Genomic DNA, 12,500 nt, shown 5'->3' on the forward strand with positions numbered 1-12,500 from the left:
GATATGAAAAATAAAACAAACCTTCAGTGGCTCCACAAAATCAGTCTCCTATTCAATGGAGCTGCTCCAGACTTTATACTTGATGACATCACAAGTTTGATTCTTACTTCTCTGGTTTCTGCCTTTGGGAGAGAGCAGCTTTTGATTTGAGCGGTGTTCCCCTGAAACGTAGCCTAATACACAGTTGTTTTATTGAAAGCAAACATTGGGGTGTAATTTCCAATAACAAACTTATTAATACATTAATACTAAGTAGCTGGAAGGGGAACGGCGTTTGAGACATGTAATAAAAACACAGGGATACCAACATCTGCCAAGATCAACATTTGTCTTTTTTCCTCCGCTGTAAGAACAGCAGAGAGCCCCAGCTCCCTCCTGACATCAGCGTTACATGCTAATCTATGACCTCCCCGCATTCCAGGTGTCAACACAGATTGGAAAGCAACGTTCATGACGAGCTGGGATCACGTCTGCTCTCGTGAACATACTTTCTCCTGATGTGTGTCCATTGATCACTCTCTTTACTTCCTCCCTCTCTCTCTTTCTCTCATTCCCTTATTTCTTCTCTCTCCTCTCCTTTCCTCACTCCTCCTCCTCTCATCTTTATTTCGTACATTTGGTTTGTTCTTTCTTTCTTTCTTTCTCCCTCTTATTTTTTCTCTTCCATCATTCCTCTCTCCTCTCTGTCTCTGTCTGTCTCTCTCTGTCTGTCTCTCTCTCTCTCGCTTTCTCTCTCTATCTCTCTCTCTCTCTCTCTATCTCTCTCTGTCTCTCTCTCGTTCTCTCTATGTCTCTCTCTATCTCTCTCTCTCTCTCTCTCTATGTCTCTCTCTATCTATCTCTCTCTATCTATCTCTCTCTCTCTCTCTCTCTCTCTCTCTCTCTCTGTCTCTCTCTCTGCAGGGTCTAGCAGGCCTGTTGGGTATAGCTGGGGTGACAGGAGTCCCTGGTGAAAAGGTAAGGAGCTGTGCTGTTTCCCCTCCCATTAGGCTGTCACTCACAGGTCGGCCGGGGGCCCCGTCAGTGGCAGACCCCTTTAATTAGATCCTGTGTAGAACAGCCGCGGCCCCTGGGGCCCCACAGGGCCCAACGCACACTTAGACAAACACTCAGCACCCTCCACATCCACATCCATAACAACACTGTCAAACACTCAGCGCCCTCCGCATCCACATCCATAACAACACTGTCAAACACTCAGCGCCCTCCGCATCCACATCCATAACAACACTGTCAAACACTCAGCGCCCTCCGCATCCACATCCATAACAACACTGTCAAACACACGTGGCTGTCGTCGGGTCCTTCCTTCCCTGCAGCCGCAGATTGCCAGAGGGGGGCGAGTTTAAGGCGAGACAGTCCCCCCTAATAGACAAACTAAATATTTGAATAGATATCACTATGAAACGTTTCCAGTTTGTTATGTACGTACATGTAAACAAAAAAGATATATATTGCAAGTTTTCAGAATTGTATGTGTATATTATGCAAATTAGGCGCATCCTCATTTAATATGCGCACATTTGCATATATCGCCAAGACACGAATCACCGACATGGATAATGCCAGATTCCAAAACTTGCTTGTCTTTGTGTGTAAAAAAGTAAAATGCATAAAAACGTATTTTTTTGAAAACGCCCTCAAAGTTCTGTATTGTAATTGGGATCTATGGACACAATCAGACAAAATTAAGTAAAATAAACAACTATTTCAAATCTAAATCTATTATTTAACTAAATCTCAATATCGTTGAAAAAGAGCAAAAAGGCGATTTCGGGGGTTCTGTCTCACCTTAAAGTTAGAATCTGTAATGTGACATCAAACAGTGACCTCTAGGCAAAAGAGCACTCTCTTGGTACTGCACTTATAGTCTCTTAGGTAACTATAAGATGTATTCTTCTTCCTGCTCCTTTTGTCCATGGAATGACTATTTATGATTGTGTAATGAAGAAACTATGATTGTATGATTCCATGTGGCAAATAAAAACTCTGAACTGAACTGAACTGAACTTTGTTTACATTTCTTTTGTGGTGTTGGAGTTGAGTGGGGATAGGGGGAGGGGTTGCTAATTGCTGGCCCTACCAAGAGAGGTCTAGAGAAATTCACACGGTAATAAGTTACAATATAGCTATAATATGAGCGGCTGGGTGGCACAGCGGAGATTGCGCTCGTCACCAATGCAAGAGACTCCGGTCTCGAATCCGGGTGTCAGCATTGCCTCCGGCTTGGGCCGGCCGTCATACTGGCTCAATTGGCAGAGCCAGCGGGTGGAAGTCGATGGGTGGTAATCTGGACGTTGTGGACAGCGTCGGTTGCAGCAGAGACAGGAAGTGGCAGGGGTATAGTGTGAGCCTCCCATGCGTTACACCTCGCCAATGAGAGTCCGCGCTGGCAGGTGAAAAGATGTGACAGGCTGCCTCCTCGTGTACCGGAGGGGACACGTGATGCAAGGCTTCTATCCTCCCTACAACCGACCAGTGGCGGGCATATGCGAGCAATGTTCAAGACAGGGGAGGGGAGAATTGGAAATACGAAATTGGGATGGGAGAAAAATAGAAAAATAAGGAGAAAAAGTGGATAAAAAAAATATAGCTATAATATGTATATTTATAATATACCTATATAGTGACGTATTATTCTTCAAAACAAAAAATGCGAGCAAAGTGCAAGACCTTAGTGGGGTTTTGCCTAGAGGTCGCTGTTTGACAGATTCCACCTTACGAAAGAAAATGAGGTACAATTGGTTTGTTCACAGGCCCTACTGACCCCTGTGTTAAATTGGAGCAAAGTGTCCACTCCTTGCCTGTTCCGCCGCCCTCACAGATACAGTCTGTTCACTTTAGCTACTCGTGGGACTCGTAAGACTGTGCCGGTACAGTACATCCAAAAGAGAAGCGCTTCTCTACGTTCTGTCAGCAGACACATTCATGCAGCATGCACAGGCACGTGCACACAGCATATATACACACACATAATGTACACACGCGCACGCCCGCACACACACACACACACACGCACGCACGCACGCACGCCCGCACACACACACACACACACACACACACACACACACACACACACACACACGCACACACGCACACACACACAGAACCACCCCACCTCCCACCCGTGTGTCAGGGCACCTTCCCAGGATTTGAAGCCGTCATTCAATCTCCGTCAATTACACCTCCTTATTCCTCCTCCTTCTCCTCCTTCTCCTCCTCCTCCTCCGCTCCTCACTACCTCGATCTGTCGGCACCGGCCGAACCCTGACAGCCCGCGGATTCCTTTCACGTTATATACATATAATGGAGTTGTGCCGTCTGATCTTGGACCGGTGTTCCCAGCGCGGAGCCTCTTCTTCAGGCCCGTCAGGTGCTTGTAGACTCGTGAGCATGACTGAGCGTGGGGGGGGGGGGGGGGGGTTAAAACAACATCGATACAGGCGGGTGGAGAGAGGAGGTTGGAGAGGAGAGCCGGGCAGCTGTGGCCTCACCTGACGCAACCTTTCCTTTTTTAAAGCCCCAGTCCTCGATAGTTGGGGGGTATATTTGAGGTGAAATCTTGGAATGGATGCAAAGCCTTTTTTTTGTAATTTTTTTTTTATCAACTTCCTTGAATGGCCATAACTCCTATAAAGATCTGTTACACAAAATAAATGTTTTTGTTGTTTTACAAATGTACCCAATGCTTTTGGAGCTTTGAAATATGCTTGCTAATAATATCTTCAGCTTTCATATCAAGACATCTATCAATTAGTTTGAGAATGGAAAAAAGAAATCCCATAATTTTGGGAGGTGCGGCTCCTTCTTTTGTTGATGTTTGGATTAGGGATTAGGTCTTTAACACACCTCGCACCGTGTAACTGACCTGGTTTTATAGAATCTGTTTGCATTAAGCCCCACTCTGCCAGCTGTCACTCTGGCCCACTGTGTTTAAGGAGGCCCTCTCCAGTTTCACGGTTGTTCTTAAGAGAGCTGTGAGCAGAGTTGGCATTTTGGGTTTTGATGTCTCAAGGTTTCGGGTCACCGTTTAATGATCTCTCTCTCTCTCTCTCTCTCTCTCTCTCTCTCTCTCTCTCTCTCTCTCTCTCTCTCTCTCTCTCTCTCTCTCTCTCTCTCTCTCTCTCTCTCTCTTTCTCCTAGGGTGACAGAGGCCCGGCAGGTCCATTGGGTCCTCCTGGGGAGAGTGGGCCAAGGTAAGTGGTACTGTTCACGTTGTATGGTGCTGCTTCTTGTCTGAAGGGTGAACGGTCAGATTCTGTCCAGATTTTACACCAGTTAGGTTGTACCACAGATAAAAAGGGTGGAGGGGGGGGGGGGGGGGGGGGGGTTGTATGTGGGTGGGTTAGTGGGTCACACGCTAAGAGATCAAAGCCAGAGGGGGCAGTTCCTTCCTATCTACACAATACAGCCAAAGCCTCCTCGATCTAATTGTATTGCCTATATTTGTGTCTTTCTACTATTACCATACCTGTACCCCTCCCTCCCCCATGCTGCTATGATGCCCGAATTTCCCCCAAGGGGATCAATAAAGGAATATCTTATCTTATCTAATCTTCTCACAGCCACGGTATATTACAGTATACAATATACAGCATATTGAAAACAAAAGAGCCTCTTTATAGACTAAATTGGGAGCCATTACGTAGCGATATACATCGAGAGAGTCAATCCATCGTTAGATCAACACACCCTGGACAAGAACATCATCTGACTCAAACCACTGTCTCTCTGCATCTCTATGGTCACACGCCATTACGCATTGAGCCTCGCATGCTATTTTGAGAAACCAAATCGTATTTGTCTAAGACTGCAAATCTAGTGCCTCGTCACGGGGTCTTAACCAGTGGAGGTCCACGTTCTATGGGGGCAGGTCTACATTCTACAATGTTGTGTTGTTTCTGTTCGTAAATGAAGATGAGATAAGATATTCCTTTATTGATCCCCTTGGGGAAATTCGAGTGTCATAGCAGCATGGGGGAGGGGGATGGGAGGTACAGGTATGGGCAGTGTAATAGCAGAAAGACATAAATATAGGCAATAAAATGTATCTGAATATAAAAATATGGGAACAAATAAACTGTGTAAACAAAGGTGCAGATGAGGGTCTGTATTTGGTTATATTATATGTTACAATTTATATAGGCAGTAAAGAATTTTAATCTGAATATATGCTATGAGTAAGTAAACACAAGGTGCAGTACGAAAAGTTAATAGCGTGTACATAGGATCATTTTGCGTGGTACTGGTTACTTTCAGTCTGCCTTATGAACTTCATACTGTACATCAGGACTCCTTTCGTTGTCTCAGGATTCATACTCAGCTCTAACTTGTTGGTGTGAGACTTGTCGGCTCTTGATGGTAGACTCTAGTGTCGCTGGTTCTATTACCCCTGGTTCTCTTACCACTGGTTCTATTACCCCTGGTTATCTTACCCCTGGTTCTCTTACCCCTGGTTCTCTTACCCTTGGTTCTATTACCCCTGGTTCTCTTACCCCTGGTTCTCTTACCCCTGGTTCTATTACCCCTGGTTCTCTTACCCCTGGTTCTCTTACCCCTGGTTCTCTTACCCCTGGTTGTATTACCCCTGGTTCTCTTACCCCTGGTTCTCTTACCCCTGGTTCTCTTACCCCTGGTTGTATTACCCCTGGTTCTCTTACCCCTGGTTCTCTTACCCCTGGTTCTCTTACCCCTGGTTGTATTACCCCTGGTTCTCTTACCCCTGGTTCTCTTACCCCTGGTTGTATTACCCCTGGTTCTCTTACCCCTGGTTCTCTTACCCCTGGTTGTATTACCCCTGGTTCACTGGGCTCCATGTCCCCCATGGTAGAGTAAAACACACGTGTGGTAAAAAACATAAAACAGCAAGCCTGCTCCCTTTAAGGGCGTGTGAGAGATGTTGCACTTTCCTTTCTTTTTTTTTATCATTATGAAGTTATTATAATTGCATGTACATAGTGGGAAGGAAAATCGTAACAAGTATTTTCATGGCTGTCGCCACGTGTTACATGGAAGGATAAATCACTGTGTCATGCGTCTGTGTGGGTATACCCCAGTTTCCTGTGGTAGGGAGTGCTGTTATGTTCTGTGGTTGTGGAAAGGGGGCCTGGCTCTTGGCTCCAGGGCTGTGGCTTTGGACCATGTCCCTGTGCTGGCTGTCTCTGTGACTTACTGGGTGACCGCCTGGCAGTATGGCCTGATGGCTGAATGGTTGGATGAGTAGATGGATGGATGGTCTGATCTGATGAGTGTGTGTGTGTGTGTGTGTGTTTGCCCTTCTGTCTGTCTATCTGTATGTCTGTCTGTCTGCACAGTATGTATGTGTGTGTGTGTGTGTGTGGGGGGGGGGGGGGGGTGTTGTGCTTCTAACCACAGTGGAGGGGGGCCAGATCACATTATGAAGGGTTTATGAGTGGTTCAGCATAGATTAGGATTTTATTATGGGGTTGTTATGATGATTTTCTTACAGAGTTCTGGTTTTGTATGGAGATGCCTGACAGGGATTGGAATCAGATCTAAAACATATTTTCTTACAGATCTCAGTAGTTTTAGTCTGTATCTCTCTTTTTGTGTTCATGACTAGAAATAGTAGCGACTGACATTTTAAAGCACTGCAGTTTGAAACACTACCAGAAGGTTTTTCAGCAGAACAATGTTTTCAAACTGTATCATCTGAAGATGGTTAAGTTAACACTTTGAGTGCCAGCGACGAGATTTCTTGTTAGTTCATGCCGACCGCTGAGTGCCAGAGAGATGAGAGATCTCGTTTTTAATCGTTTTCTTTTTTTATTAGCGATTTCCATTAATATTGCATCAATCTAGCCTCCTGTTACCACTGGAACTCTCTCTGAGCTCCATTGGGAAAATACCGCCCCCTATCGTCTATCCCTGTGGTACTGCACCCCATTGGATTAGACTGAATGAAAAGCATGGGGGGGGGGGGGAAATCCTGCTTCCTCATTTTACTTCTCAGACAAGTCACCCGAGACAATCGGATTCATTCTGGACGATCATAACAGCGTGGAATCGGTGTTTCGACCACCCAGCGTTGGATCAATAAACGCGATCGATATTTGGAATGGCGATCAGGAATTGGAATAATCTTTTTGGAGAACATCTGATCTGAGGTAAGGAATCTATTTTACCAGTCTTAGGATAATCAGAGCTTTTTTCACAGAGATATCAACGTGGGCCCTATGTGTGTGTGTGTGTGTGTGTGTGTGTGTGTGTGTGTGTGTGTGTGTGTGTGTGTGTGTGTGTGTGTGGTGTGTGTGTGTGTGTGTGTGTGTGTGTGTGTGTGTGTGTGTGTGTGTGTGTGTGTGTGTGTGTGTGTGTGTGTGTGTGTGCGATCAGGAAATAAGAGATTTGATTTTTCAGCCCGCTTCTATAACGTACACATATACTATCGATAATCTAGCGTTTATTTGAAAACGATTCATAAATAGGCAGAAAAATTACAACGTGTTTTGTGTATTACAGTAAAGGGCGTTTATCACAGAATCTTCTGAAATCTTCTGGAAGTTTCAAGAAACAAGCGTTTTTCAAAATGGTATAAAACGGAAATGAACCGATTAAAAAAACAATCCGTTTTGACAATGTTGACTGCAAACAAGTCATTGATAAGCGCCGGCCAGATTAGACACATAGCCATAATTTAAGATATAGTAAATGCGTTCACAAATGCGAGTGCTCTATCATTGAAGTGGGTGGTGGCATACGCTTGCTTTTAAACCACGGGACCCGTGGCATTCAAAGTGTTAAGAGTGTTGTGTTCATTCATAGTTAAAGAGAGTAGAGGTTGAGTACTTTATTTTCTAAATATGGTAAGTTAGTATTGTGTTCATTCATAGCTAAAGATAGTAGAGGTTGAGTACTTTATTATCTAAAGATGGTAAGTTAGAGTGTTGTGTTCATTCATAGTTAAAGACCGTAGAGGTTGAGTACCTTATTACCGTAATTCCTCTAATAGTAACCGGTATTCAATTAAAAACCGGGTCTCTATTAATGACCGGGTGCGCTGTTGAGCTAAGCAATTATAAGCCGGCCTCCTAATACAAGCCGGGTATATTTAGTTATTGTTGTTATATGCTGGCCTGGCTGTGCAGTAAATGCCATATAATGGTATGGTGTTAATGTTAACCAAGAGAGTAAGCCTACCTCAGAATTGTATAAAATGAAGTTATTATTATTATTATTATTATTATTATTATTATTATTATTATTATTATTATTATTATTATTATTATTATTATTATTATTATTATTATTATTATTATTATTATTATTATTATTATTATTATTATTATTATTATTATTATTATTATTATTATTATTATTATTATTATTATTATACCAGTATTGTGATTGCACTATTTTACTTTATTTTACTTTTTTTTACCACCTGTAATTGCACTGTTTACTACCGTATTTCATACAGTACTTGGTTTCAATAAATGAACCCAGTACATTTTACTGGGTTCAAACTGACACAAAATGTTGATTTATTCATTATGATCTGTTTGAAAATTAGAAATATAGGCCTCTCTCTTATACATGCCTCCTCCTAATACAAGCCTGGTATCCGCTACAGTTGAAACAAATACAAGCCGGGGTTACTATTAGAGGAATTACGGTATCTAAAGATGGTGAGTTAGAGTGTTGTGTTCATGTATAGTTAAAGACAGTAGAGGTTGAGTAGTTTATTATCTAAAGATGGTGAGTTGTAGGGATGGGAATCGAGAACCGGTTCCCAACTACTCAACCTAATTGTCCGATTCCTCTTATCAATGGCATGTTTTTCCGACAGTTGCGCATTTAAAAACAATAACGTTAGCGCCATGCATGCAGCCATAGCAGACGATTTGATTCCTTGACTAGGAAAACCTAAAGGGCTCGAAATTGCGACCGTTTTGTGTGTGCAGTGAAAACTGAAAGTGCTTTTGCATCCTAGTCATTCAATTATGTGGTAAAGTAATGTTAGCCGCTAGCTAGCTAAATAGCCATGCTCATTGCAGAGAGACAGAGAGAGAGCTTTCCTAGATGTTACTTATGTGTCAGTTATGTTTTTACTTTTAACCTTTATTTATACAAGTCAACAATGTATGACTTGGCCATAATAAAGTAATTTATAGGCCTGATATTCTATATTCATATTTCATATTGCATGTGTCCGGATGGCAAAATTCTGTACTGTATCTACAAAAAAAAACTGTAAATGATCTGCCCTTTGTTAATTTACTTAGCTTTTTAGTACACTTGATCTCAAGAAGGTGCTAAATGAGCTCAGTGTTATTCACTGTCAAAGATGGAGAAAAAAAAACTAATAATAATAATTTATATTCTCCTTTGGTTCATTACAATTTACTCAAACATAGTAGGCCTGTCCCCGACTAAGGATTTGTATAGTCGACTAAAACTGGCAGTCGACTACTCCCCCCCCCCCCCCCCCCCCCCCCAAGAACATGCAAATGGCCTTGTAGATGTGGAGCAATCTTCCATTTACTTGGGTATGTACTTTTAGGCAAATTTTCTGAAAATATGGCTAGGGCTTAACAGGTTAAAGACAGTAGAGGTTGAGTACTTTATTATCTGAAGATGGTGAGTTGGAGTGTTGTCAAGGTCAAGGTCAAGGTCAACTTTATTTATATAGCACATTTAAAATCAACCGAAGTTGTACCAAAGTGCTTCACAATATAACACAGAGAAATACAAAATATACAATATAAAAACTGAGAAATACAAAAAATATATATACAAAATACAGTATACACACAATCAGAAGCTGCAATACATTAAAACAATATAAAAAACTAAGAAATACAAAAGGAATTACAAATACAGTGTATACACAAAATCAGAAGCTGCAATACATTAAAAATAATCACGACACGACCAGGGATATATGGCTTACTAAGCCTCAAAACGCCAAAGAAAATAGAACGTTTTCTAGGGTCTGAGCAGACCTAATTTGTAGTGGAAGACTGTTCCACAGTTTAGGGGCAGCCACTGCAAAGGCTCGGTTGTGTTCATTCATAGTTAGACAGTCGAGGATGAGTACTTTCTTGTGTTATTTTACTTAATATTGTTATTTGGATTGACTTTATAACTACAAATAGCCAAATCCCCTTTGGCTGGCTACAGCCATATGCGGGCCTCTGGTTCATATCAATACACATTAATACAAGTATGCATTAATGTTATGAGAAAGATTCAGTACAATGAAAATAATTATCTTTAGGCGGCTGGGTGGCGCAGCGGACTAAACGCTTGTCACCAACGCGAGAGACACTGGTATCGAATCCGGCTGTCAGCGTTGCCTCCGGCTTGGCCGGCCGTCATACTGGCTCAATTGGCAGAGTCAGCGGGAGGGAAGCCGGTGGGGTGGTATTCTGGTCGTTGTAAACAGCGACTCCTACAGGTCGGTCAGGGAGCCCGCACAGCGAGGGAGGGAGATGGTGAGGGTAGTGTGACCTCCCACACGTTACACCTCACCAATGAGAGTCCTCGCTGTCAGGTGAAAAGATGCTGATGGCTGTCTTCTATGTCTCGGAGAAACATCTGCTCCCTAGACGACCAGTGGGGGGCACATGTGAGCAACGACCAGGAAGGGGAGGGGGGAATTGGCATAACGACTAAATTGGGATGGGAGAAAAACACAGAAAAACAGGAGGAGAAAAAGTGGATAAAAAAATTATAATAATTATCTTTTTTACACAAGGTAACTGTTGTTGTGTAATTGATGACTAAAGTAATTTGATCACTATCCCCCTGGACAGAATCAACCCATTTCAGGTATCCAATCTGCTTCCCTGAAGATACAAAATAAAAATAAAAAATGTAAATGTTAATCTAGCGTTAAAAAAAATAGTGGCATTAAAAGAATTGTGCGTTAACGCATTAATAATAACACGTTAACTTTGACAGCCTTATTTTTTATATTCCTTAATTCCATGTTGAAATTACACGATACATTAAGTGTGGGGTCGCCAGAAAAAATCCTAAATAAAATGGGGTCGTCGTATAAAAAAAGTTTGAGAACCCCTGATCTAAATAGATAGTTTGTAGCCATCGTAAAATTACTGCACTGAGCTGCACAGCTGATCCCCTGAGAGGTTGTGCAGCACTACTGTAGGATAGGCGAACTGCAGGAGAGGTCTGCAATGGCTGACAGTGAAACTAGCCCAGATGCTATTCAGCAACAGTTGATGAAATGTAGTCTGATCTTTAACTGTCTACTTACTTGTCTGGTGTGTTTTCTCCCTCCTCTGTTTTGCTACAAGGGGTATCCAGGCTTGCCAGGGGGTCCTGGAGACTTCGGCTTGCAAGGCGCACTTGTAAGTGTCAAAGCTTGTTCTTTATACAGTACTTCATCGATGAACAAGGCTGGGGACTAGATAAGGGTGTAATTTTGTGTATACTGTATAATCAGTCAAATCAACCAATAAATCTAACTTTTTTCATAGAACATTTCATACATTAATATGCAATTCAGTGCACTTTCTATTAGAGTAAAAATGTAAGTGATTATATACAGTATATATATAATGTATATAATTTAATAGCACAATACAACATATATAGTTAATAGTGAAAAGCACCAGTGAGATTGTTCCTAGGTAAGAGCAAGGCTGGGAAGATTAGGCACATGCCCACACACTGCAACTGATGCACATACTGTAACACACAGTAACAGACTGTAACAGACTGTAACAGACTGTACCATACAGTAACAAACTGTAACATAATGTAACATACATACTGTAACATGCAATAACATACTGTAACATACAGTAACATACAGTAACATACTGTAACATACAATAACATACTGTAACATACAATAACATACTGTAACATACAGTAACAGACAGTAACATACTGTAACATACAATAACATACTGTAACATACTGTAACATACAATAACATACTGTAACATACAGTAACAGACAGTAACATACTGTAACATACAATAACATACATTATTACATGGTGTTTTAACATTCGCCGAAATGCTTGATTGTGATTGGTCAATAGCGCTCGTCAGAGTAATAACGGACCTCTGCCGAGCAATAATGGTCGCTGTGCACAGCTGGACCAATCAAGCCCACTGACACACACTGCTCAGCATATGCACAGCTGCACTCAGTCATCAGTGCAATCAGACCACAGACCTGCCGGCTGCCGGCGATGACAGCGCGGAGCGACAGAACAGAACTGCGTCTGCATTTGATCTCGTCTTGTCGATGGTGTAAAATGAATTAGGTATATTGTTAGTAAGTTAGCCATGTAATAAGCGGGATAATGTATAGCCTATACTCGGTCATTGTCGCAAAATAATTGACCTTCACTACGTTTAAAACACCTCGGTGAGGCGCCTCTGTGTTCTAAACTCTGTGTCGGTCAATTATTTTGCGACAATGACCTCGTAGCTATACATTATCCCTTACGTAACATACAGTAACATGCTGTAACATCGTTCTCAGTCTCAGCGCTGTCACTC

General features: G+C 42.2%; 1 protein-coding gene across 1 annotated transcript in view; it reads left to right on the forward strand.

Moving 5' to 3' along the window:
- The window catches only part of col24a1 (collagen type XXIV alpha 1 chain), a 313,480-nt gene that overhangs the window by 185,277 nt on the left and 115,703 nt on the right, over nt 1–12,500 (forward strand). Inside the window, exons 25-27 of the mRNA XM_084310995.1 lie at nt 904–957; nt 4,144–4,196; nt 11,279–11,333. Of these exons, the coding sequence (XP_084167121.1) occupies nt 904–957; nt 4,144–4,196; nt 11,279–11,333 (162 nt within the window). The remainder of the gene's footprint in view (nt 1–903; nt 958–4,143; nt 4,197–11,278; nt 11,334–12,500) is intronic.

This window comes from Notolepis coatsorum, assembly GCF_963971535.1.
Source record: "Notolepis coatsorum genome assembly, chromosome: 3".
NCBI lineage: Eukaryota > Metazoa > Chordata > Actinopteri > Aulopiformes > Paralepididae > Notolepis > Notolepis coatsorum.